The sequence below is a fragment of the Ricinus communis genome, chromosome 2, assembly GCF_019578655.1.
Source record: "Ricinus communis isolate WT05 ecotype wild-type chromosome 2, ASM1957865v1, whole genome shotgun sequence".
In the NCBI taxonomy this organism is placed as follows: domain Eukaryota; kingdom Viridiplantae; phylum Streptophyta; class Magnoliopsida; order Malpighiales; family Euphorbiaceae; genus Ricinus; species Ricinus communis.
In genome coordinates this window covers 29,213,007-29,239,588 of record NC_063257.1, presented here as the reverse complement: position 1 = coordinate 29,239,588, position 26,582 = coordinate 29,213,007, and the positions used below count along the sequence as shown (strand labels likewise).

The following is a 26,582-nucleotide window of genomic DNA, read 5'->3' as shown; positions in this document are numbered from 1 at the left end:
TGGTGTAAAGGTATCAATAAAATCAACTCCTTACTATTATAAGTGGCCCTTGACCACCAACCTTGCTTTTTGTTGATAGAATCATCAAGATTGAATTTGGTTTTGTACACCCACCTTGCACTAATAACTTTCTTATTGGTAGGTCTGCCAACTATCTACCAAGTATCATTTTTAGGATCATTCTCATCTCCTCCATTGCAGCCTTCCGTTCCTTTGACTTTATAGCCTCATTAAAATTTTTCAGGTTCTAAAAGAGCCACATTGCAACTATTGTATATATCAGCTAAAGACCTAGTTCTTAAAGTTTCAGTTTCAGAATCTTCCCCACTTTCAATGCTTTCCTCTTCTTCATTTAAAATTGCATCTTATTCTTGAGAAGCTTTTTCTCAATTGAAATTCTTGTTTGAAGTATCAAGCTCCCAATTCCAATATGCATTTTCATCTATCTTTACATCTCTGCAAGCCTCCACTTTCTTGGACTTCAATTTACAAATTCTGTAGGCCTTTGAATTACTGCTATAGCCTACTAGAATACCAATTTCAGCCTTCTCATTAAGCTTGTTTCTCTTCACATTAAGAATCTAAGTATAGCAAAACTTCCAAACTCTGAGGCAATCAATATTAGGCTTGACTCTGTTCCATGCTTCTTATGGAGTTTGTTCTTTAAGGACTTCGTAGGAAGTTTGTTTAATAGATAAACATATGTATTGACTGCCTCTGCCCAAAACTCTCTTGGAAGCTTCTTCTCAAACATGAGACACCTAGCCATCTCTATTACAATCATGTTCTTCCTCTCACTAACACATTTTCTTATGGAGAATAGGTGACAATAAGCTAGTGCTTGACGCTTGCTTACTTGCAAAACCTGTTAAACTTATCACAAGTATATTCAGTGCCATTGTCACTCCTTAGGACCTTAATCTTGCATTGATTCTCATTCTTAACAAGTAACTTGAATCTTTGAAACACATTTGGCACTTCAGATTTTTGCTTTAAGAACTATGCCCAACACATTCTTGTTAAATCATCAATGAGAAGCACAAATTACCTACTGCCATTCAATGAGGGTGTTTTCATAGGACCATATATATTAGTATGTATGGACTATAATATTTTAGTAGCTATCCATGCTTAATCTTTTGAAAATGGCAATCGACTTTGCTTTCCAAGTTGGCACACATCATAAAACATCATCACAAGCATTTATAGAAGGCATATTATGTGCCATGCCTTTTAAATGCATATGTTTTAATGCATCATTATTGAAATGGCCAAATCTTTTATGCAAAATTGCAATATCATTAATTAATTAGTGTACGCATATGCAATTGAGTCTTTCTATTTTAGTGGAAAGCTTCTCTGATTCATTTTTACGATTATTAAATTAGTACCATTAGGATCAAGAATAGTGCAGGCCTTATTCTTAAATAATAAAGTATAACCTTTCTCTAATAATTGTCCACCACTAATCAAGTTGTGATCGATATCAGGTACATACAAGACTTCAGGGATGAGTTTTGTATCTGATTGAGTTTTCACAACCATAGTGCCTTTACCTTTGACATCCATATATTACTTATTGCTAACTTTAACTCTTGAGACATAGGTTTTATCAAGTTTTTAAAAATTGCAGTCGTATGATAAATGCAGCCACTATCCAACAACTAAAAATCCATATTGTTGCTCAACTCATAGCAAGTAGCAGGAAAAAATTGCTCCTCCTATTATTGTTGTTGGTGTTGTTGTTGTTGTTTCTCTACTACTTAAGCTTGTTGTTGGCTCTGCTACTCACCCTTATTTTTACACACCCTTTCAAAATGACCAAAATTTTTGCAAGACCTACATTATTGCACTCTAGGTTTATACTAACATACTCTTTCAAGATAGCCTATCTTTTTGTAGTAGGAATGTGGTCGAAAATTCCTTTTCACTTTTCTATATCCAACTCCTTCCTTTTTCTCCTTCTCATTCTTCTCACCTACAACCTTTTTTTGCTCTTGAGCTTAATTGGCCATGTTGACATTCTTGGCCATTAAAGCTCCTTCATTGGCCTCTTCTTACCTTAACTACCTTCTTTGTTTAGTAGCTTGCAAAGCATTAACAAGCTCTCAAAGTGATTTTTGAAAGATCTCTTGAATCCTCAAGGAAAGGATCTTAGACTCAAATTTTTCAGGAAGGCTTGCAAGTATCTTCTTAACAACTCTTTTGTCATTCAATTCTTCTCCCAATAACCTGATTTGATTCACCACCTTTCATAAGCTTGTCATAGAATTCTTTAATTGTCTTTGTATCCTTCATTTTTAGGAATTCAAATTCCCTTCTTAAGTTAAGGACTTGTATTTGCCTATTTCTCTCATTTTTTTGAAAATCCTCCTTCAGCTTGTTCTAAGATTTTTTGGTTATCTCTAAGTCCATAATCCTTGTAAATAGTGTCTGGGACTGCTAAATGTATAAGAAAAGAGCCTTGAACTTCTTTGCATATTCTTCTTTATAATTCTTTATTTGTGCAATTATTAGATTATCTTTTAATGGAGCTGGTTCTCCCTCTCAACTATTTCCTAAAGATTCTGATCTTTGAGAACAGTTTTCATCTTTATGGCTCATATGTGGTAGTTCTCTCCTATAAAAATGGGAGGTGTTATAATAGAGATGGTGTTTGAAGTCATCCTGAATAGAAGGCTTAGACTTTAAATTTTTTGGTTTTAAGGATGAAGGTGACCTTGGTGGTTTTCTGTCAAATGTTCAACACTTTTAAGAGCCCTAAATTGCTCTGATACCATTGTTAGATTGGCTTTATAACAAAGAGAAAAAGAGAGCTTAAATGTACTGGAGAGATTCACATTATATTCCTTTATTCATTAATTTTTATACACAATACAAAATGAGTATTATCTAGTGGTTAAACTGGTGCTACAACCTCCACTTCTAGTTACATCTCTAATATTCTAGACTAATCTAAAAAAGTAAACAAAAATATTACCATATAAGTGAAGATTCTAACATTACCATATAAGTGAAGATTCTAACACCTTGAAAAATAGCAAAACATTATAAAGTGATAACAAATATTGTCACTGCATATCAAACTACGAGCTTCTTAGGATGATAGATTCAAAGATATATAAGAATACATTGATAGGCTTTCGAATGTGGTGAATAAGGTTAGGTCGTTGGGTGAGAAATTGGCTTATAAGAGAGTTTTGGAGAAAGTTTTAGTGAGCTTACTTGAAAAGTTTAAGGAAGAGCCCTCGTCCAGTTGAGAACTCTAGAGATCTTAATCATATCATTTTGCCAGAATTGTTGAATGCTTTGCAGGCACAAGAATATAGGAGATCAATAAGATAAGAAGAAGCTGCAGAAGGTGCTTTTATGACTCAACATAAAGGTAAAGCTCATTCTACTAGTGAAGGGAAGAAGCAAAATGGAAACAAGAAAGATAAAAACAAGAACACTCAAGAAAAAAATGGGAATAGGAAAGGAAGATAAAACCATGTCCTTACTGCAAGAAAAAGGGGATATTCACCAAACTGGTGTCCGTATAGGCCTAGTGTCTAATGCAGATCTCGCAAGCATTTTAGACATGTTGAAAAAATGTGTAAAAAGTAAGGGTGATTAACAAACGCAACAAGCACATGTTGTAGAGGGTGTTCAACAATAACAATAAGATGAGCATTTGTTTGTTACAACCTGCTATACAATAATTAATAATAGTGAAGCATGGCTCACTAATAGTGGTTGTTCAGACCACATGACTTTTGATGCAATCATCTTACTTGACATGGACATAAGTTTCTTCTCAAGAGATTTAAAGTGGAAAATGAAGAATTTTTGGAGGTCAAAGGCAAAGGAACAGTTGTTGACACTTCAAAAGGCACCCAACTAATTTTAGATGTCTTATATGTGCCTAAAATCAGTCAAAATATTTTTAGTGTTGCTCAAAAGCTTGAGAAGCATTATGTTTTTCCTTTGAAGACCATGTACAATTACTGATCCAATTGGTGTTGAATTATTTATTGTAAAAATGAAAAGTATATGTTTTTCTAGTAAATTGGTTGCAAATTGATATGCAAGCTTTAGTCTGTTTAATTGGTGAATCATCTCTTAGGCCATTTTAATTGTGATATCTTAAAATATATCTATGATAAAGGTATCATACAAGATTTTCATCAAAAAGTGTGTGCAATGTCTGTCAGTTTGAAAGCAGCAAAAGTTCCATTTTTTATAAATCAAGCTTGGAGAGCGTCTAACAAGCTGTAGTTGATCCACACAGATGTGTATGGACCTATAAAAACACATTCGCTTAATGGTAGCAAATATTTTTTATTTTTTTATTAATGATTGCACTAGAATGTATTGGATACCTTTCTTAAAACAAAAATCTAAAGTATTTGGTGGGTTTTTAAAATTCCAATCACTTATTGAAAATCAATATGGTAAAGGATCAGTTACGAGATGGCTACGCTTCTCAGGCCTTCTGCATCAGAGTGACCCTGCCGGGGTGATCCAGTCACCCGGAGAATTGTTTACATTGAGTTACTAATGGAATCTCAAAGAGTTGTCCAAGAGCACTTCGTTAGATTTGACTCAACTGGTAGAAGGCTAGGAAGAGGTGAAGTGTTAATCTGCCAAAAGTAGAAGAACTAGAGTGCATGTCCTCTCGTCATTAATCACTATGCCCAAAGGTTAGCAAGCCTGTCCCTGAGGTCAGCTCTAGCCTATTGAGGTTCTTTAGGGATGGAGATCAACATGGATGGGGTACTACTATGGATCCCAGTTGAAGGAGCAGTTGGAAAGTCCCTGGAATTCATTCTTCAGGGAATTCCATGTAAAATATTTCATAGATTCTTTCTAATTTCCTTATTTTATAATGTCATTGAAGATTATATAAAGGCACTCCTATTTAATATAGCTATTTGTGTAGAAAAATTAAGGTGCTAAGGTTAGATAATGGGACTGTACATCTCATTGAAGTTCAAAAAGTTCCCTTAAGAGGTAAGGATTCATCATAAACTCATTGTCACTTACACTCCACAACATAATGGAGTAAGTGAAAGGAAAAATAGGTCTATTTTGGAAATGACAAGATGTTTGTTGTTTAAAAAGGATTGTCCAAGGCATTTTTAGGTAGAGGCAGTCAATACCTCAATTTATCTTCTTAATTTTCTTCCAATAAAAGCTTTAATAGGCAAGATTCCATTTGAAATCTGGTTTGGAATCAAGCCTTTAATAGCTCATCTCAAAGTCTTTGAATTTGTATGCTACATCTATGTATCTAAAGCAAAAAGGGACAAGGTGGATCAAGGAGCAGTCGCTAGTGTATTTTTAAGATACAATAACAACAACAAAGCACATAAAGTGTTTGATTTGCAAGCAAAGTAAGTCTTTATTGCTAGAGATGTGAAGTTCAATAAAGTTGCAACTTGGAATTGGAACAAAGAAATGTCAAAACTAAAAGAGAAGAATTCAATTGAGAAAGATTTGTCCAAAGAACAAGATGCAACTGAAGTAAGAGTTTAATAAAAAAGTAAGTCTGAAGATGCAGTTAAAGCCACAAGACTCGACAAAAATTTATGAAAATGCAAAGTAGCCTCTCTGAAGGAACTTGCCACTTTGAAGAAGTAGCAATTTCACAAGATTGGATGAATACAATGAAGGAGGAGTTATGCATGATCAACAAAAACAAGTATTAGAAATTGATGGACAAACTTGATAGCAAAAGAGCTATAAGATTAAAGTGCATAAACCAAAATAAATCCATGTGGTTCTGTAAACAAATTGAAAGTCAAGTTAGTTGTAAAAGGCTACTCTCAACAAGCAAGCATTGATTTTTCGCATACCATTGCTCCAGTAGTAAGGTATAACACTATCAAATTACTCTTGGCATTTGTAGCACAAAATTCTTGAAAAGTTTTTTAGTTAGATGTGAAATCAGCCTTTTTGAATAACAACTTGAGTGAGGAAATTTGTGTTGATCAACCTGAAGGGTTCATTGTTAAAGGCCAAGAAGATAAATTTTATTTGCTCAAGAAGAACTTAACAGGCTCCAAGAGCCTGATATAGCAAATATTTGAGCAACCTAAAGTTTAATAGAAGTCAAAGTGAGTAGAAACTCTATGTGAAGCATTTTAAAAATGACCTTTTGATAGTGTCACTTTATGTTGATGACTAGCTAGTAACTGAAAGTAGTTCTGAGCTAATTAATGATTTCAAGGCTTAAATGAAAAAAGAATTTGAAATGACAGACTTGAGAAAGATGCCATATTTTCTTGGCATGGAGATTTGATAATCAAATCAAGGAATTTTCATATGCCAGGAGAGTTATGCTTAAGAAATCCTAAAGAAGTTCGACATGGAGAATTGTAAGAGTGTGAACACTCCGTTGGTTGTAAATGCAAAATTAAGCAAGAATGATGGTGTTGGAAAAGTAGATGAGAAATTTATAAAATCTTGGTTGGTTGTTTGTTATGTTTAATTGTTATGAGGCCTGTTCTTATGTTTGTTGTAAGCCTTCTTTCAAGATTCATGGCAAGTCCAAGTGAAATGCACTACAAAGCTACAAAAAGGGCGTGTGATATGTTTAATGGGACGACGGACTTAGGAATTCTGTTTAGGAAAGTAAAAGGATCAAGGCTAACAAGTAAATTGACAGTGATTTGGTTAGTTCACAAGATGATATGAAAAGCGCATCAGGTTATTTATTCACACTTGGCTCAAGAGTGTTCAGCTAAAATTCAAGAAAGTAGGACATTGTGGCTCAATCAACTGCTGAAGTAGAATATGTTGTAGCCTCTAGTGCAGTCAATCAAGTTATTTGGCTAAGTATAGATCATGAATGATCTATCACAAAAGTAAAAGGGTTGTCAATTCATATTTTTTGGATACAAATATTGAGGGAATTTACGAAGAACTCTATAGTGAAAGTGATTGCCTTTCTTGAGTTTTGGGAGACTAAGAATGGGCAAATCAAAGTTAGGGTAGAGAATAATTGAACCAAAAACTTTTTAGAATCAATTTGGACTTAATTGTCAGAAAAATTAACTTTGAGGGATAAAATGGTCACTTCAGCAAGTTCAAGGACCAAATTGTCAAAACTTCCCAAAAATTGTTGCCCATAAAGCCAATCGGCTTTGCGTACAGCCGATCGGCTAAGCATAGAACTGAATTGGCTCTTTATAAAGCCGGTCTACTCTACATAGGGCCAATTGGCTATTTTCTGAAAGTCGATGTTGTTTTATGCACATTTTTTACTTAAAATGTTGAAATTGATGAAAAGAAGTTTCTAGAAGTGATTTGTGATAATTATTGTGATTTTTAAATATTCTTTAGGATAATTATGTGAATATAAAAGATTTTATTAGATATTAATCTCATAAAAGAAAGGGTAATCGATGGTTTTTATTTTCAAATAATTAAATACTTATTTGTTTTGCTAGGGTTTCCTAAATCTACTACTATAAATAGAATACGAGACCTTAGATTTAGGGCTAACTGCATTTTTTTTAAGCTGCACTCTTTAACTATTAGGCATTCATTTACGTTCATTATTTAGCTGCTATACATAGAGAGTTCTTCTGGCAAGTCACTAAGAAAGAACTGATATTAGGAAACCTTTTTCTTAGAATGATAATAGTTTTTCTAAATCTCAAGCCATACTGGATTCTCAACCTGTCTTCAGTTCAACTTCTTGCTCGTCTCCTCAGACTCGCAAAACAACAAATGACAATGACAACTTGAGGGTTCCCCAATATCCACATCATTAACATCCATTTTCCTACTATTTTTTACGTTCATTTATGAATCTATAAACATGATTAGGTATATTTTTGAATGAATAATATGATTCACATGATTATATTAGGATTTCTTTGTTTAACATATTGTTGATTTTATTAGATTTTGAATATGATAATAGGAACATGTAGAATTTTGAATCTGATAATGTGATTATATTGGATTTTGAATCTAATTAGTTTAATGATTAGAGGAACATAATTAATTCATATTTATGCAATTGAATTGAATTTTAGGGTTACATGCCTGAAATCAGGAATTAGCTTGAAAATATTATATTGGCCTAGTGTTAGTTTTGATTTTTAGGGTTTACATGTTTTTTAGGTTTTCATCGTTAAATTCCATTTTTTATATTGTTTACTCAATTTTATATATTTTAATAGAATTTCTTATTCTTTGTAGATGTAAAATTCGGCCTATGGGCATGAAAAATTGAAGCAATTCGCAGAAAGACCATCTAAGTCCTTAGAGCCAATCGGCTCAGTGCAGAGTCGATTCGGCTCTATGCCCTAGACCAATCGATTGTGTGCAATTTTGGACTAATTTTTGAGTTTTCAATGTATTTTTGGTGATTTTATGTACTGTACTTAGTATTTAGATGTTTTTCTTTCGATTTTTAGTTGTAGGAAAGGTTATAATAGCTAGATTTATTTTTCTACACTTTTATTTTTTATTTTATGCTTGATATATGCCAAATAACTGTAATGTGATTGCATAATTAAAATTTGGACACATCGACCCTAGGTTAAAAATTGGACTAAACATGATTATTATAGTCATTTAGGTGAATCATATGGTAATTAGGCTAAATCTAAAATCAGTATAGGCCTACTAGGCTTTGCCATATTTTAATTAATTAATTAAGTCACATTAGATTTAAGATCACATGATTGGTCTTTGCATAAAAAATAGTCCATTTAGGCTTAAAGATTTGGAATTAAAGCACAACTTGTAAATTAGGCTAGATTAGAGAAAGCCTTATATATAATTAATTAGTAAAATAGATTAATTAAATCTGGGATGGGCTTAATGAAATGGGCTAGACTTAAAAGGATCTCATAGATTAGAGTGGATGCTTGTAAATATAAATTATTGTGTTTATAGGGAATAACTTGTTAAATAATAAAATTAAAGACTAAGATACACAAATAAGGAAGTTGGCTTCCAAGACCATATCTAGATGTGGCGAAGCTTTCTTATAGAATCTAGTACACCTCAAAATAGTAAAAGTATCCTGTAGGATTACTCGAGTGGCGACTCTATCTTTATGCTAGTCTCTATCACTAGTTAGCGTAATCCTAATCAGATCGAAAAGCCTTACAGTGTCGTAGTCGCTAGAGACACTTAGATGCTTGCTCAGAAACCGCTGCCCTCAAGGGTCCTACTAAAATATTTCATGACAATCAATTTGCCATTGCTACAATGAAGAATCCAATCTTCCAAGAATAATAAAGCATATGAAGATCAAATATCATTTTGTAAGAGATGCAAAAAAAGAAAAAGAGGTTAAGCTGGTTTATTATTATTCTGAAAGACAATTGGCAGATATCTTAACCAAGACTTTGCTTAGAACAAAATTTGAAACATCACTTGGTGTTTGCAGTAAAAGTGTTAAGGAGGGGTGTTAAGGTTCTGACACTTTTGCTGTCACATTAGGAAAATAATTTTGATATTTTATTTAGTTGATTGTAATAATGATAAATAAATATGTCTTGCTAAAATTAAGGGAAGAAAGCTAGATATTTCTAGAATGATTTATAACTTATAGTAAAGCTTAAAAGTAGCTTGTGATCAGATAACTAACCTGCAATAATAGAAGTATTAGTTAGTTCCTTACTTTTTCTATTTCATATATATGTTTGAAGAATGAAAGTATATATGTTCTTGCCTAAAATTTTTTATTTTTTTTCTTCTCTAAAATCTATCTCGGCTAACACTGATCATAACTCTAATTCCCAATGAATCGCCTCCAATCCTTTTTACGATTGTATTCAACTTGACAAAGCCAGGCTTAGGATTCCTCTATTGAACTGAAGTTGGATAAGCATATCGACTATGATCTTGATTAGCAACACTAAACTCATCCCAAACCTTGTACACCATTTTTTTTCTTCTCTAAAATCTATCTCGGCTAACATTGATCATAACTCTAATTCCTAATAGTTCGCCCCCAATCTTTTTTGCGACTATATTCAACTTGACAAAGCCAGGCTTAGGATTCCTCTATCGAATTGAAGTTGGATCAGCACATCGACTATGATCTTGATTAACAACTCTAGACTCATCTCAAAACTTGTAAACCATTTTCAAAACTTGATCTACTGCAAGTACATTGTGTTTGAATAAGAACTCATTCCGAGCAAAACCAGAGAGCTCGGGCTATAATAAAATACAGACCTTATATATCCTTATCTAACTTGTTTCTCCACACCAAGAACCATCCTGAGAAAGACAACAAGCCAATGGTCTGAATATCCATGCCTAAAAGAGAACCAAACTAGACATTTTTCGCCCAATCACAATCCCTCCATATGACAGACTGTCACGATGCTCTTCCCATATCGATCACACATTTCATCAGGAACCATATTTCTTCTAGAAAAACAGGCTTTGTTGATAGATTCTTCTCTATTTCCCTCCAAATAAAATGTTTAATTTTCATAGAAATCTTCAATCTCCATAAACATCACTCATTATTGTCTATCTCATTTGAACCACTATGATCACCACTACACACATCTCTTCTTCTTCCATCTCCAAATAATTTGGAATGTACGGGAAAAAAACTTATTATCGGAAAAAATATAGCATATATCTTTTTTGTTTTACTATTTAAGTAATACATCAACAAATGAATAATATCATAATTCTATATTTAATTTTACTTAACTTGGAGTAGCTTGACAGTAGGAAAAGTCTAAAGTCCTAACCGCAGCTAGAGAATCTTACTTGAGCGAAATCAGCCGAGATGAGGATCCATATTAACTTCTTGAAAAGGGAATAGAAGACATTCTCAGACCAGAAAGGAAATTTTAAGTTTCTTTAGATAGATTCGCTTTTGAGGTTGTTATATAATAGAATCGGTTGTTGAAGAAGGAGCTCTTAGTACGGTGGATGCTATCAAATGAGAGTTTCCTATTGATGTAGAGAGAAGTAGGTGTATTAAGGACAAAAAGACGGGGTTTTCGTGGAAGGTTTGAAGGCAGAATCCACAGCTATTGAATCCACTGTGTGACTTAGGCTAGTTGGGATATCTTAACTTTTTGAATCTTCATCTATAGCATCCGATTACTAATTCTTAAACTGACACAAATGCATATTAATTTATAAAATATCATTCATAAAAAAAATTACCACGATTCAAAGGCTAATACAATCAATGGTTTTGATTTATCAATCCGTAAATAATAAAATTTATATCTAATTAATACAAGTTGATAAAAAAAAATATAAAAGAATCATCATTTAATACAACTTTATCAATCCATCTTACTTTATGCTTTATTGTCTTACTCCATTTGGTCATATCTTCTCTATGAACTTCTTTCTATTATGATTTATTCTGAATGCTATATTCTTTTCTTTTAAAATATATTTTAGAACACATTATGCAATATGTACTGTATTTAAATTTTAATTATGATACATTTCAAACATTATATTTATTTTTTTAGAGTAAAATTATAATTATTATTTACCACATCATAGATAAAATTAAATTTATTTAATAAAATTTATTTTTATTTTTACGTATATATATATATATATATATATATATATATATATATATATATATATAAAATATTATTTTTAAAATATAAAATTCTGGTTTCACATCATATACATTTTTTTTATACATAAATATAAGTTTATGTCATTTTTATTTTTAACTCATTAATTAATAAATCATATTATCAAAATTTATTTTAAAAATAATATTTTAATATAATTTATTTTAACTAGATAATTCTAATTTTATTTTAAAAATATAACTAATATATTTTAATATTATATTAACTAGTGAATTAATTTTTAATATTATATTCAACAATAAATTATTTCTTAATCATATATTAAATATTAACCTTAAGAATAACAATATAATAGTATTAGTATAACAATATCAATTATCAATGTTAAACTCAACGACTAAAATTTTTAAAATATTTTGATATTAGTATATTAATTAAATTCTAGGATAGTAAAAATTAAGAGAAACATATAAAAATATTTTATTTAATGTTATTCTTAAATATTATAGATAAATACTAAATATTAAAAATTTATTAAATCTTACTATAAATTTAATTTTATAGTCAAAATAATATCTACGGCCCCATCCATACACATTGCTACCCATCGACAAATTACCAGAATATGAACTCGTATGCATAATAAAAGAATAAACAGAGACAAAAGATAAGGAAGAAAGCAACAATAACCACTCCTGAAACTTGAAGCCAATGGAGCATATTTACAGACTACAAAAAATAGGGAAAAAAAAAGTGCCACTCAGTTCGTGTTTCTACCAAAGCCACCAAAACCAGGCACCATCACGGGCTGAGAGCTCCAAGAGCCAAACAGAATCAGCACTGTGCAGATTCTGCCTCAGTCTTCCCACCTTCCAAACTAGTATTAATAGTAAGGGGAAAAAGGAAAAAGAAAAAAGAAAAAAAAAGGCCTAACAATGGGACCATGAAATAGGGGTTGAGGTGGTGGTGCTGGTGGTGTAGGGAAGGTTTGGTATGAAGCAGTGCTGTTGCTGCCATTGGGGCAATCCTTTTGCAAGATCAAACCCATTCCCCTGCCAATTCCCTTGCTCTTGCTCTTGCTCTTGCTCTATACTTCCTCTACTGCTGCTGCTTTCAGCGGTGTTGTCTTCAATATCCATTGTTTCTATTCCATCTTGTTCTGTCTCCATCATCGTCTCTGCTTCCCCAAAACTTGGATTATATGGAACCCATGGAACCACTGCCATGCTACTCCTCCTTTCACTACTTGCTGCTTCTTCTTCTTCTTCCTCAGCTGGTTTTATGGTCACACCGCTGCGCCTTGACCTAATAAATTGATCTGTACAGTGCACCACACAGTCACTTACAATCAGAACCATCTCTTTCAACAAGAAAACTGCTATATTGAATCAAAAAATCCAAAAAGGAAAGCTTACTCTTAAAATCAGAAATCAAATCAGAATCAACAGAAACAGAGAAATTGGAGTAAGGAGAATATAGCACGAATTGGTGTGGGTTTTCAGGCTTCTTATACAGTACAATTGCTTTCTCTTGGTTCCACTCTGAACCTGAACCAGAACCAGACACCTCTTCAAATCCACAACCTGACCGCAATTGATTATTAATTTCCTTAATTTCCTGTTCCTCCATGTGCTATCAAACAAACAAACAAACGAACAATTTCTTTTTCAATTCAGTTCATTCTATCCGTACACACGAAAGAAGAAAAAGAAAGAAACAAAAACTAAGGAACTGCCGAATTAATACTTACGAGTCGACGAATCTTTCTGGCCGGAGAAGAAAGAGAGAAATCGGAGAAATCATCATTACTAACATCTTCAACTTCCTTTCTCTTTATCCTCATGGGTAACACCTTATACTGTGCCGCCATTACTGATTAGGATTGCTGTGAGAGTTCAATTTGTGGCGAGTTTTATTTAGGGAATGGGTTCGTTCTAGAAAGAAGGCTTTTAGATTGTTCTGTTTTTCTCCAGAGTCTTCCAGAACCCAATTCACCCCTACGACTCGACCAAGAGTTTGAACCGGCTCAAAACTGTTGGTTTATGATTCACTTAAGAGAAAGAGGAAATTACACGGAACACGCTCTTGTTTTTCCTTGTTATTTTTATACATTGAGTTTTGATTTTTTATTTTTATGCTTTCTCTTTTTTCTTTTTTTCTTTTTATTTGTTATGGCAGTATTATTTTCTTTTTTGTCTTTTAGCGATTTTCAAACTCTTTTACGATTTTTTTTCTTGGTACTTTTTGTTTTTCTAATTTTTTTCTCCTTTTTTCCTTTGATTTTATCTTTTATTTTCTTTAAAACTAAGACTAATAATTATTGACATGACCAAATTAAATCAGGCATAGTTAAACAATTTAAATTTAAAATAAACAGGTTTAAGCCATAAACGGGCCACTATAAATAAAACTAGATTTAAACGATATGACTTATCTAACCCGCGGTAACACAATTAAACATATTTATTTAAAATAATAATTAATATAAATATCACTTATAAAGATATAATTATGTTTTAAATTAATAATTTAAAATTTAAGTCATTCTATAATTAAATAAATATATTTTTTAAAATTCTAATAATTATTTTTTTATTTAACGATAAAATTTTTAAAATTTAATTTATTAACTGATCCATTTAGCCTAGTTAATAAATGTATTTGTATTTAATTTTGATGTTTTGATACGATTAATTAAATGAGGCCTATTTGAATTAGCCATTTTTATATTATACATGTATCTTGAACGACACGATTAGATACAACACGACACGAATTATCAGTTCTATTTGAAATTTTTGACTGATACTTGAAAATCAATGGTTAACTTATTCATGCAAAAGGTGTTTTTCAATTTTGAATTAAAACATTGAAAAGGATGATGCAAAATGCAAATTTTCTGTTAAAAAAGAATATTGGTGTTATGTCTTCAAGAAAAATAAAAATCAGACGGTGATGGTGATGCTTTTTTGCTCTATGTTAATTTTGATTTGTTCTTTCGAAAAGCTAAAGTCCTTTGATAATATAATACTCTTTATATCAAAATTTATGTATCTGATATTTTTTTCTCATTGTCCGTTGTGGTGAACAAAAATATAAAAAAAAAAGTCAATGTTTGTATATGAAAATAAAATAGAAGATGATTTTAAAATGAGAATGAGAAAAATCAATAACAATCAGAATATGATATATCTAAATTATACTAGTTATATATTCATTATATAATTTTTACTGTTTCTTTGAAAATCTATTTTATATTTCTTAAATTTTTTTAATCTATTATTGATTTTTTTTATTTATATTAATATAATAATTAATATATAAAATACACATTTAAATTCATATATATTTTTGTGAAAAGACAAGAAATAAGAATATAAAAATAAAAATAAAAATTCTAAAAACTAAATCATGAATATAAAATATATAAAAATAACTTGCAATATGCAAAAGTTTTATTAGTTCAAGTTAATAAGTAATAAAAAATAACTATATATATATATATACACGACACGAATTATCAGTTCTATTTGAAATTTTTGACTGTTACTTGAAAATCAGTGGTTAACTTATTCATGCAAAAGGTGTTTTTCAATTTTGAATTAAAACATTGAAAAGGATGATGCAAAATGCAAATTTTCTGTTAAAAATGATAGAAATTTTGATTATAAGAAGAATATTGATAATTCCTCTTCAAAGAAGAATATTGGTGTTGTGTCTTCAATAAAAATAAAAATCAGATGGTGATGGTGATGGTGATGGTGATGCTTTTTTGCTCTATGTTAATTTTGATTTGTTCTTTCGAAAAGCTAAAGTCCTTTGATAATATAATACTCTTTATATCAAAATTTATGTATCTGATATTTTTTTTCTCATTGTCCGTTGTGGTGAACAAAAATATAAAAAAAAGAGTCAATGTTTGTATATGAAAATAAAATAGAAGATGATTTTAAAATGAGAACGAGAAAAATCAATAACAATCAGAATATGATATATCTAAATTATACTAGTTATATATTCATTATATAATTTTTACTGTTTCTTTGAAAATCTATTTTATATTTCTTAAATTTTTTTAATCTATTATTGATTTTTTTATTTATATTAATATAATAATTAATATATAAAATACACATTTAAATTCATATATATTTTTGTGAAAAGACAAGAAATAAGAATATAAAAATAAAAATAAAAATTCTAAAAACTAAATCATGAATATAAAATATATAAAAATAACTTGCAATATGCAAAAGTTTTATTAGTTCGACTTAATAAGTAATAAAAATAACTATATATATATATATATATATATATATATATATATTATATAATATATTTATATATCAGAGTTAAATATATTAATAAAATTAAAATAATAAAAATTTGATTTTAAATATATATCTTTTTTGAAAGAAATAGGACATATAAATTTTCTTATTTATTAAATTAAATAGAAAAAACTAATAAATAATACTCTACATATATAAATCAAGTATATCTATTTTAAACAAATTCTTTTAGATTTAAAAAAAATACATGCTTATTGTATACTTTTATATACTCATAATTTACTTTTTACTATCCACTTTAAAATCTTTTTTATATTTTTATATTAATATAATTTTCAGTTTAAAAATATTGTACAATTTTCAAAACTAATTTTATGGTTTTATGATTTAAAAAAGGTAGTAGATATTCATTATATACTCAGAGTATGTACTATGTAATGTTAAGTTTAAAAAGTCTATTTGAATATAAGCTGAATATACTCATAATTTATTTCGATGATATCTTTTCTATACTCGAAATAAACTTGGTATAAATCATCTAACACGATATTCACATTTTGCTTCTCCAATTTGCTCAACAATAGTTTATATTATCACGTTTGCTTGGTTGTTCTAATTTGAAATGTTTTGATTTGTCCAAATATTTTTAAGAATTGTTCTTGATTCTTTAGTCATTATAAATTATAAATTTGTCCTCTTTGAATTTAACGTAAAGTAGTTGTTTTATGGTTGAATTTCTGTAGCAGTTCTACATAAAGAGTATTTAGTGAAGTAATTTTTTATCTTCTTTAACTCTATATAGAATAGGAATTTGTAATCGTGGATTACCATTTTTAACTTGATATAGAATTTGTTATTGTGTTCATTGTTGTAGAAAAACAAGTATTATGTCTATATATCAAAAAATATAAAATATAATTTTAAAAAATTGAGTGGAGAAAATTCAAAGAGAATCGGAGTATTATATACCTGAAATAAACTCATTATATACTTAGTATATACTGTTCACGGTATATTTTGAACACATTTTTAATATCTTTTTAGAAAATAAGTTTTTTTAATATAATGTATCATTGATGTATTCTTTTTATATACCTATTTTTATATAATAGTCAATGTATAAAACATACAAAATGGTATGAGATTGCTATTAGATGTATGTCCTAAAAGCCAATTGGTTGCTTTTTGGTTCATACATTGTGATATTATTATGTAATGAATATCTTTTTATTTAATGACAATTGTCTATCATTCTTTTTTGTAATTATATAATTATTGAAGGAGTCCAATAATATTTATTAAAGACTTAATTCTCAAGAGTTGAGAATATGAGTGATGGATGATCTTTAGAATAAGTATTATAAAATAGTTCTTAGTTGTAGGAGTAAATATTAGATATCTTTAATCCAGAAGACCGACGTAATATGTTTAACCCTATGATTAGTATGGGATACTAATTTATATAGAATGGTGACTCTCATGCCATTTAGTATGATCTGCTAAGTTAATCATTATGAGTCACTTGTGAGACAAGTAGACTGAACATGACTTGAAGAAATAATGAATCACATGGATGATTTACTTAAGTCACTAATTCATTATTAAGTTATGATGGTGTAATTAATCTTTAGATCTGAGGTGACAGAGTTGTCTCATGAATATATAATTGGGATTTGCTTATGCTTTAGGTATCCATTTCATAACTAGAATAGGTACTTGCAAATAGTGGCTCCAATTGCATATGCATGAGTGCAGGTGTTCATCAATAAGGAATCCATTACCTTAAGTAAACAAAGAGAATATCCTATACGATCCGATAACATCTTGACTAGGAAATCCTTGGACGAGATAATTATGAATAATGAAAAAGAAATTTTTGCATTAATCATATTTAGTCGAGATGTATTCTGGATTTGGTCATAGAATCAAGTTAGTGGATTTGATTATTCGAATATCCTCACTTGAGTGGATATTGTTCAATAGAAGGATTTAATTACATGGTAATAAGAGTTATTTTTGCTTGAGTTAATATTTGCAAAGTATCAGTCGAAACTTTTATTTTATTTTATTTTATAGATTTATGTGTTTGCAAATTTTAAAAAATAATGGTGGATTAGAATTTATAATTTGAAAAATTTGAAAAATTTTATATTTTTAGTTTTCTTATCAAATTTATTTTTAATTTTTTATTCTTAAAAATAATTAAAAACAATCGAAAAACTTTATAACTCCATAAATTTATAGCCTTACTAATACATAACACTTTAAGCCTCTGAATTTTCATTTCTTATTAAAATATAAATTTTATATTCTCGTCTATTGAGTCTCACGATCTCTAGGATTTTTTCTATTTTCCTTCTAACAAAGTCTTATTTTAATTTTTGTAAATAATTAACATAATAACTGGTACATTACAAGTACGTCCTTCCTGGTCCTCTCGTATTAGGAAAAGGCCTTCTCTCAATGCTCTAACACCCACCGGATATGGCTAATGCTCGGCTTGATGCTGAGCTTTGACCGTGCCTGCTTAGCTGCATGGGATTTACTGTGTTGGGGCCTTACTATACTCCTTAATTAAGGGAGGAAGTTAAAGAAAAATAGATCAAATGATCTTTCAGCGGTCCCCTTCATAATGTATTTTTCTTTCATGTTCTAAAACTCAATCGTGATTTTTCCATCTTATAATTGCTTATTTTATAATAAATTTATTTTATTTCATATAGCCCTATTCATTGTTGGTTTAATATTCTTTTATTTTTATTTATTATTATTTTGAGTTTTTAGAATCACATTCTTAAATAGTTTCTTACTAAATATTCATTATGTTATAAGATATTAAATTTAGTTATTATTTTTCATTCTTTTAGTAATACTTCAATCAATAAACTTGAGAGGCTCAATCAAAAATATTAAAAGTTTAATTACATGTCAATGACTCTTCACCTAGTTTGTTAAAGATTTTTCTTGAAGTTTTAGGTAATTGGACGATTTATAGAAATAGAAAACCTCTTTATAGTCATCCACTTAATATTAAATAAAATTTATAATTATGAAAAAGTTATAAATTAATGAAGGTTTGAGTACTAAAGTTCCTTTTCGAATTTAATACTTAATTTTGTAAATGAGATAATATATACCAAAGATAAAATATGTTAATATGTTATATTATACAAAAAAGAACAATGAGACAAAACAATACAACAATAAGATAAAAAATAATTCAACAAATATTTTTTAAAATAATATTTATAAATATTACTATATAAAGAAATACTTTTTTAAGATGGTATGTACAAAATCTATTTCTATTTATAATAGAAAGGTTATTCTTATATAAAGCATCACTATTCCTGCTACATGTGTGTTAAACAGTCGTTATTATTATTTTGAATATAAAATTAAGTTTATAGATAAAATTTAATATAATATTCAATATTTAATATTTAATATTATTTTTAATATTTTTAAAAATATAAATTAATGTTTTTAGATATTTTCTCAATTTTTTAATATTTTCATATTTTATTAATATAAAAATATAAAAATGATTTTAAAATATTGATTAATTGATTTTAATATTATACAAATTAATACTATCAATATAATTGATATTAATATTTGTAGAATTAGTGATTATTATATAATTAAAAAATAAATAATTAATTAATATAATATTTAAAAGATATAATTTAAAATTTTACTTTTTAGAATTAAAATTATTGTTTAATTAAAAAATTAATTAATTAATTAATATAATAATAAAAACATATTAATGTACTATTTCCTATAATAGAATTAGAACCATTATTTAATTAAAGAGCTAATTTACTAGTTAGTATAATATTAAATTATACTTATTATTTAATTTTTAGGATTATGAGTGTTTAATTAGGAATATAACTTATTAATTAATAAATTAATAGAATAAACCAAAAATTATACATATATTTGAATTTTATGTGTTAAAAATAAATATACACGCTAAATTATACGCACACATGTTAAAAAAATTTAGGTTTTAAATATTAATATTATATATATATATATATATATATATATATACCTAAAAACTAATCCAACTAATGTTTATACCTCAGACTTTAAGAACTTACAAAAATAGGCTCAATATATAATAAATTTATATTCATACAAAACTAAAAATACATATATTTTTATTTCATAAACTTCCAATGGAAAGGCAAAAAAATTGCAGCACCAAATAAAAAGAAATTGCAGTACCATATTAAAAGACAATCACAAAAAATCAAGTAGCAATCTCATCAATAATAAAATAAAATTACAACAACAAACAAAAAATTGAAAGAGTTGAAACTTCTTTGATGTACTTTAATCAATTTTTGAATTTCATAAGAGATAATCCAAACTTCTTCGACATACTTTGATCTATTTGATATTGTGTTACTTTGAATTTTATTATATCAAAATTTTTCAAAAAGAAACACAATATATAATTTTTAAAATTATAAAAGATAAATATTGGATTTCAAAACTTAAATATATAAAGAATTAAATAATTATATATATTTTACTAAAAATTTAGAAAATAGTATATATTAAATATCTATAGGTAATATTATAAATATATAATTTCAAGATTTAGTAAATTTGTCTTTATATTGTATGAATATAAGTATATAAAAGGAATATATCAATTATACATCATATACGATCAACAGTATATACTAAGTATTTAATAAGTTTATTTCAGGTATATGATACTTTGATTCTCATTGAATTTTTTCTATTTAGATATTTTTTATATATAATCATAATACTCATTTTTCTTCACCACGATAAACACAATAATAAGAATCAAATTTAATATCAAGTTAAAAATAGTTATCTACCATTACCAATAAAAGACAATGCAAGCCCTTTATTCTATCTAGAATTGAAGAAGACAAAATATTACTTCACTAAATACTCTTTAATGCATAACTATTATAAAAATTCAACCACAAAATAACCATCTTGCATCAAGTTCAATGGGGAGAAATCTACAACTTGCAAGAACTAAAGAATCAAAAATAATTCTTGAAGATCTCTTAATAAATCAAAATATTTTATATTAGAACGACTAAGCAAATGTGATAATAAAAACCGTTGTTGAACAAATTGAAAAAGTAAAATATGAATATTACGATATATGACTTACACCAAGTTTATTTCGAATATATAAAAATATTATCGAAGTATATTCAGCTTATATTCAAATAGATTTTTATATTTAATAATATATAGTTCACTCTAAATATATTATGAGTATATAATGAGTATCTACTACCATTTCTAAATTATCTATATTTTTGTTGCATAATATAAATTCTAATGAATAATTTTGACCAAAAATAATATCTATCAACTAATTATAAAAATTATTTTGGTTACACAAATTTTAATTCATAAAACCAAGTCATCAAATTGAATTTAGAAGCTATTGTTATTTCTTAAATATGATTATCAAGTTGTTGAATTATAAAAATAACTATTAGATAAATACAACACATATATATATATTAAACAACTTATAAAATTATAATATCAAATAGCTAAATGAAGTATAAAGCAAAACTAAAAAGAAATAGTATATTCAAGTTTATTTTGAATATATAAAGGAATATTATTGTGGTATATTCAAAGTATATTCAATTCATATTCAAATATAATTGTATCCAAAAATATATTTGATGAAAAGAAAACTAATACATTTAAACTGAAGTAATAATTTTTCTGCATATATATAAATCATTCATAACAAATTCAAATAAATAAAATTTAACTTAAAATATATCTAAGAGAAAATGATTACTACTTAGTATCAGAATAAACAATCCTATTACTAAACCAATTAATAATACCATAAAAATTACTGGTCCATCAATGTACAATATGTTAACAGAAAAATTTATAGGACAACTACAACTAGTTTTTCCCCCAAATCTTCTTTGGCCTATCCACCTCCTTAAGCCTATTATATGATTTAAACTTACTATCAAAATATTTTTCTTTTTTGAATTTCTATAAGAGAACAATATGATCACAAGTCTCTTCTAACTTTTATAAGCTTATTATTTGAAAACTATATCTACACATGATCTTTTTCATAAAAAAGAATAGTACACATGTCTCAGCATCCATTTTCCAGATTCAGATATCGAGGGAATTACGGAAAACCCTATGATGAAAGTTACTACTTTTCTTGAAATTTGAGAGACCGAGGACAAATAAGTCCAAGTTAGAACTAGAAAAAATTAAATTAGAATCACTTTTCTAGAATCAATTTGGATTTAATTGTATGAAAGAATTAACTTTGAAGGGTAAAATGACCGTTTTAGAAAGTTCAGAGACCAAATTGCCACAATTTTATAAATTTTTCAGCCCTCAGAACTAATCGGCTCTGCATACAGTCGATCAGATTAGCATATAGCCGGTCAGCTCTACAAAGTATCGATTAAGCGCCGTTTTACACATATTTTTGACATTTAAACACCCAAAAATATAAAAATAAGTTTCTAGAAGTGATTTATGATAATTATTGGAATTTTTAAATACTTTTTATGATAATTGTTTGAATATAAAAGATTTAATTCCATTTTTGGATATTAATCTGCTAAATATAAAGGATAATCTATAGTTTTGTATTTTCAATTAATTAAGTATTTATCTATTTTTCTAGGGTTTCCTAACCCTACTACTATAAATAGAACATGACACATTAAGAACTAGCTACATTCCTTAAGGAATTTTTTAAGCTGCACTCTTATTTGCTCATTTTATACACAAAGAGTTAGTTTTTGGTAAGCCACTAAGAAAGAATCCTAATTTAAGGAAACTCATTTAGAACGACAGAAGTTTTTATATCTCAAGCAGAACTGGATTCTTAGCCTATCTATGATTCAATTGTTTCCTCACCTCCTAAGACTCGCAAAACAAAAATATACGGTAACAACATGAGGGTTTCCCTATATCCACATCATCAATATTCTTTTCTCAACTGGCTTTTTTTATGTTTATGTTACTTATGAATCTAGAAACATGATTAGGTTTATTTTCAAATGAATAATCATGATTTATATGGTTTGATTAAGGTTTCTTCCTATTTAATATGTTGATTTTATTGAGTTTTGAATATGGTATTTTGACATCACTGGATTTTGAATTGATTAGTTTAATGATTAGGGATATATAATTAATTTGTGTTTGTTTGAATTAGATTTTTAGGTTTGTCTGATTAAGTTGGAATCCGCCTTAAAATACCATATTTGCTACTGTCAAGTTTGATTTTTAGGATTTATATATTTTTGAGTTTTTTTGTTAAATTCTATGTGTTTTTTATGTTCCTTATTTCATTTTACATATTTTAATCATCTTTTATCCTGTATGCATGTAAAAATCAGTTTTTGAGCATCGAAAACTGGAGAAACTCGCAAAAAGATCTTTTAAGCCTCCTAGAGCCGATCGGCTCTATGCACCTGTCCAATCAGCTGTGTACACTTCTAGGCCAAATTTTTGAATTTTGATATATTTCCAGCGATTTTATGTTATGTATTTAGTATTTAGGTATTTTTGCTTTGTTTTTAGTTTTAGGAAAATGTTATAATAGTTATGAATGCCAAATAACTATAAAGTGATTGTTTAATTAAAATTTGGACACATAGACCCTAAGGTTAAAAATTGGACCCAATATAAAAATTATAGTCTATTAGATTAATCAGATGATAATTAAGCCTAACTTAAAATTAATGTAGACCTAGTAGGCCGCCTTGTCATATTGTAGTTATTATAATTGGATTATAATTAGGTTTAAGATCACATAGTTGGGCTTTTGTATAAAAAGTAGTCCATATAGGCTTAAAGGCTTAGAACTAAAACATAACTTGTAAATTGGGCTAAGCTGTGAAGGTCTTTTGCATAATTAATTAGTAAAATAGATTAATTAAATTTGGCCAAGTTTAATAAAATGGGCTAAATTTAGGTGGACCTCACATATTGTAGTACTTGATGCGTAAAAATATGATTGTTGCATTCATAGGCAATAACTAGTTAAATAATAAAATTAAAGATAAAGATACACAATTAAGAAAATTGGCTTCCGGACCAATCTCTGGACGTGGCGAAGCTTTCTTATGGAATCGAGAAACACCATTCAATTAGATAAAGTGTCCTAGAAAATTACCCGGATGGGCGCTAGTCTTTGTGACTAGTGGCGACTCCTATATCGGTGCTAGTCTTTGTGACTAGTGGCGACTCCCATATCGGCGGTAGTCTTTGTGACTAGTAGGAACTTCCATATCGGCGCTAGTCTTTGTGACTAGTTAACGTGTTTCCAATTAGATTGAAAAGCTTTGCAGTGCTATAATTGCTAAAAATATTTGCTAAAAACACTTAAATGCGCTTTTGATACCGCCGCCCATAATATAAAAAACTAATAAAATGCAAAAAAAAAAACCAAGAAAAGCTAGAAGATCTAATAAAAAATCTAATAAAATTTACTATCTAAAACTTTAATTGTTCAATAACATGATCTTCTCATATCATATCACATTAATAGGAAAAAACGCAACTTTTGTTCAAAGATTTAACGAATAATTAGAATTATTAAGCAATAAATCCCGACACGGAACCTATAAAGGCTATGACGACTGATACTGATAAATCTTGAGCTAATCAAATGGAAGAGGAGGAACAATAGATGGCGATCAGGAAATGGAAACATAAGAAGAAAGAAAAATTTTAGGTTACACTCTCTAAGAGAGTGACGAAGCCTCTGGAATTGCCAGGGTCTAGGAAATTCTAGTACCCAACATGTTTTCAGATCCTATTGTCATTCTTTAAGGCTTGATTTTATTTGCCTTGCTAAGCCGATGATTGATTTTGACAGTCTCCCAACTCACTTCTTGTCTTCTTTAAATCTCTTCTTGGTGTCTATGAATCAGCGCTCTCCTCCATCTATTTGGATTCTACAAAGGTATGATGCTCATGCTCCCTCTAATGTTCTCTTGCATGAGCAGCATGTCACTTTTGATTTCCTTCACTATAATTCTATGCATAGAATCAGCTTTGTCTGAGCTAGCATCTAGATGAATTGTCATTGTAAGCTTTAGTTTGAGCTGAGTTGGGTAAAGCCTTCTTCTCATGCATGTTGGATTGTCATGGGAGATTTTAACGCAGTTTTGGGTGTAGTTGAGAAAACTGGTTGTCCTTATGCGCCTAGGTCTTGAATGGAATTTAGATCTTGTATTGATAATTGTGATCTTAATGACGTTGCCAAAGGGGTGTTGTGTTTACTTGGTGCAATGGACATCGAGGTAGTAATAGAGTTGAGAGTAGAATTGACAGGGTTCTATGTTCGGTGATCTGTTCAATCATTGGAACTCTATTTCTAATGTGGCGCTTTCGAGACATCACTTTGATCATTGCCTCTCATTGCTCTCTTTTGACAATGCAGTTAACCGGCCTTTTCCTTTATTTCATTTTCAAGCCATGTAGACTTTGCACACTTCCATCAGAGATTTTATTACTACGTCTTGGGCTCAAACTTCGGGTTTTAGTTCTCCAATGCAGCATTTATGTGGCAAACTTAAGCAATTGAAAGTTGCTAAAAAAATGTTGGAATAGGGATGTTTTTGGACATCTTGATTCTAACATTTCCCGGGCTCAAGTTAAATTGGAAGATATTCAGAATCGCATTTCATTATTTCGTATGATGGAGGATTTACATAAGCAAGAACTTGAAGCTCATGAGTCTCTAGATCTTCACCGGAAACAACAAGAAACTCTACAAGAAAAGGAGTAGGATCAAATGGCTTCAGGAGGGTGATAGAAATATTGCCTCTTTTCATGGTTGCTATGCTCAACGAAAGGCAAAGAATGGTATTCACTGCTTACAAATTGATGGTAACATTTCTATGAATGCAACTGAAATTGAATACGCATCATTGACTATTATGCTTCTTTATTTTCAAGTGTTGGTCATGATTCTACCAATTTTCATGTGATCAAAGAAGTGGTTCCCAGCTTAGTTACCAAGGCCGAAAATAATGATCTCATCAAATGTCCATTTTTGGACGAGATAAAGGCAACCGTTTTTAACATAGACCCGAGTAGTGCCCCTGGCCCGGACAGAGACCTCTAGCATATTTTATCAAACTTATTAGGACATAATCAAGTCTGATGTGTGCAAGGAAGTTCAGAGTTTTTTCCATTCGGGCATGATTCTTCCTGGTCTTAATTCTAATTTTATGGTGCTTATTCCTAAGAAGTCGGATGCCATCTCCATTGATGCTTTCCGCCCTATTGTCTTGAGTAATTTCATTTTCTAGCTTATCACTAGGATTTTTGCTGACAAGCTTTCTCTTATTGCCACGAGAATTATTTCCAAGTTTCAGTTCGCATTTTTGAAGAACCCTTCCATTGCGGATTGCATTGCAACTGCTTCAGAGGGTTTCCATGTATGTGGTTAATCTATTGAAAAATAGGGACGTGTTGGTTCCTTGGCTGCACAGACCTCAATGGACCAAGTGCTTGTATGTTATTTCTGATATGGAGTTTGTGGTCTCGCATATTTACAAGGAGGGGAATGGTGTTGCCGATAGCTTGGCTAATGTTGGAGTTTCTTCTTCCAGCTTGCAATGGTGGGATTCTTACCCGATTTTTTTTGGCTCTTTAGTTTATTCAAACTTTTGTTGCAGGTAGAATTTTTTATTCTCTTAGTTTTAGGCCTTTC

The 26,582-nt window shown here is 29.1% G+C and overlaps 1 protein-coding gene across 2 annotated transcripts; it reads right to left on the bottom strand.

The window, feature by feature from the left end:
- Positions 1-12,211: 12,211 nt before the first annotated feature.
- LOC125369357 lies at positions 12,212-13,598 on the bottom strand. Of its 2 annotated transcripts, none has more exons than XM_048371442.1 (3): positions 13,294-13,598; positions 12,959-13,175; positions 12,212-12,861 (listed from the first exon to the last, which is right to left on the bottom strand). In XM_048371442.1, the coding sequence occupies exons 1-3, from the start codon at positions 13,411-13,413 to the stop codon at positions 12,473-12,475; spliced, it is 726 nt and encodes a 241-aa protein (XP_048227399.1). In that variant the 5' UTR covers positions 13,414-13,598; the 3' UTR covers positions 12,212-12,472. The 2 variants fall into 2 exon arrangements, with proteins under 2 accessions (XP_048227399.1, XP_048227400.1); XM_048371443.1 differs by having other exon boundaries at positions 12,959-13,205; positions 13,294-13,418.
- Between the last annotated feature and the right edge of the window lie 12,984 nt (positions 13,599-26,582).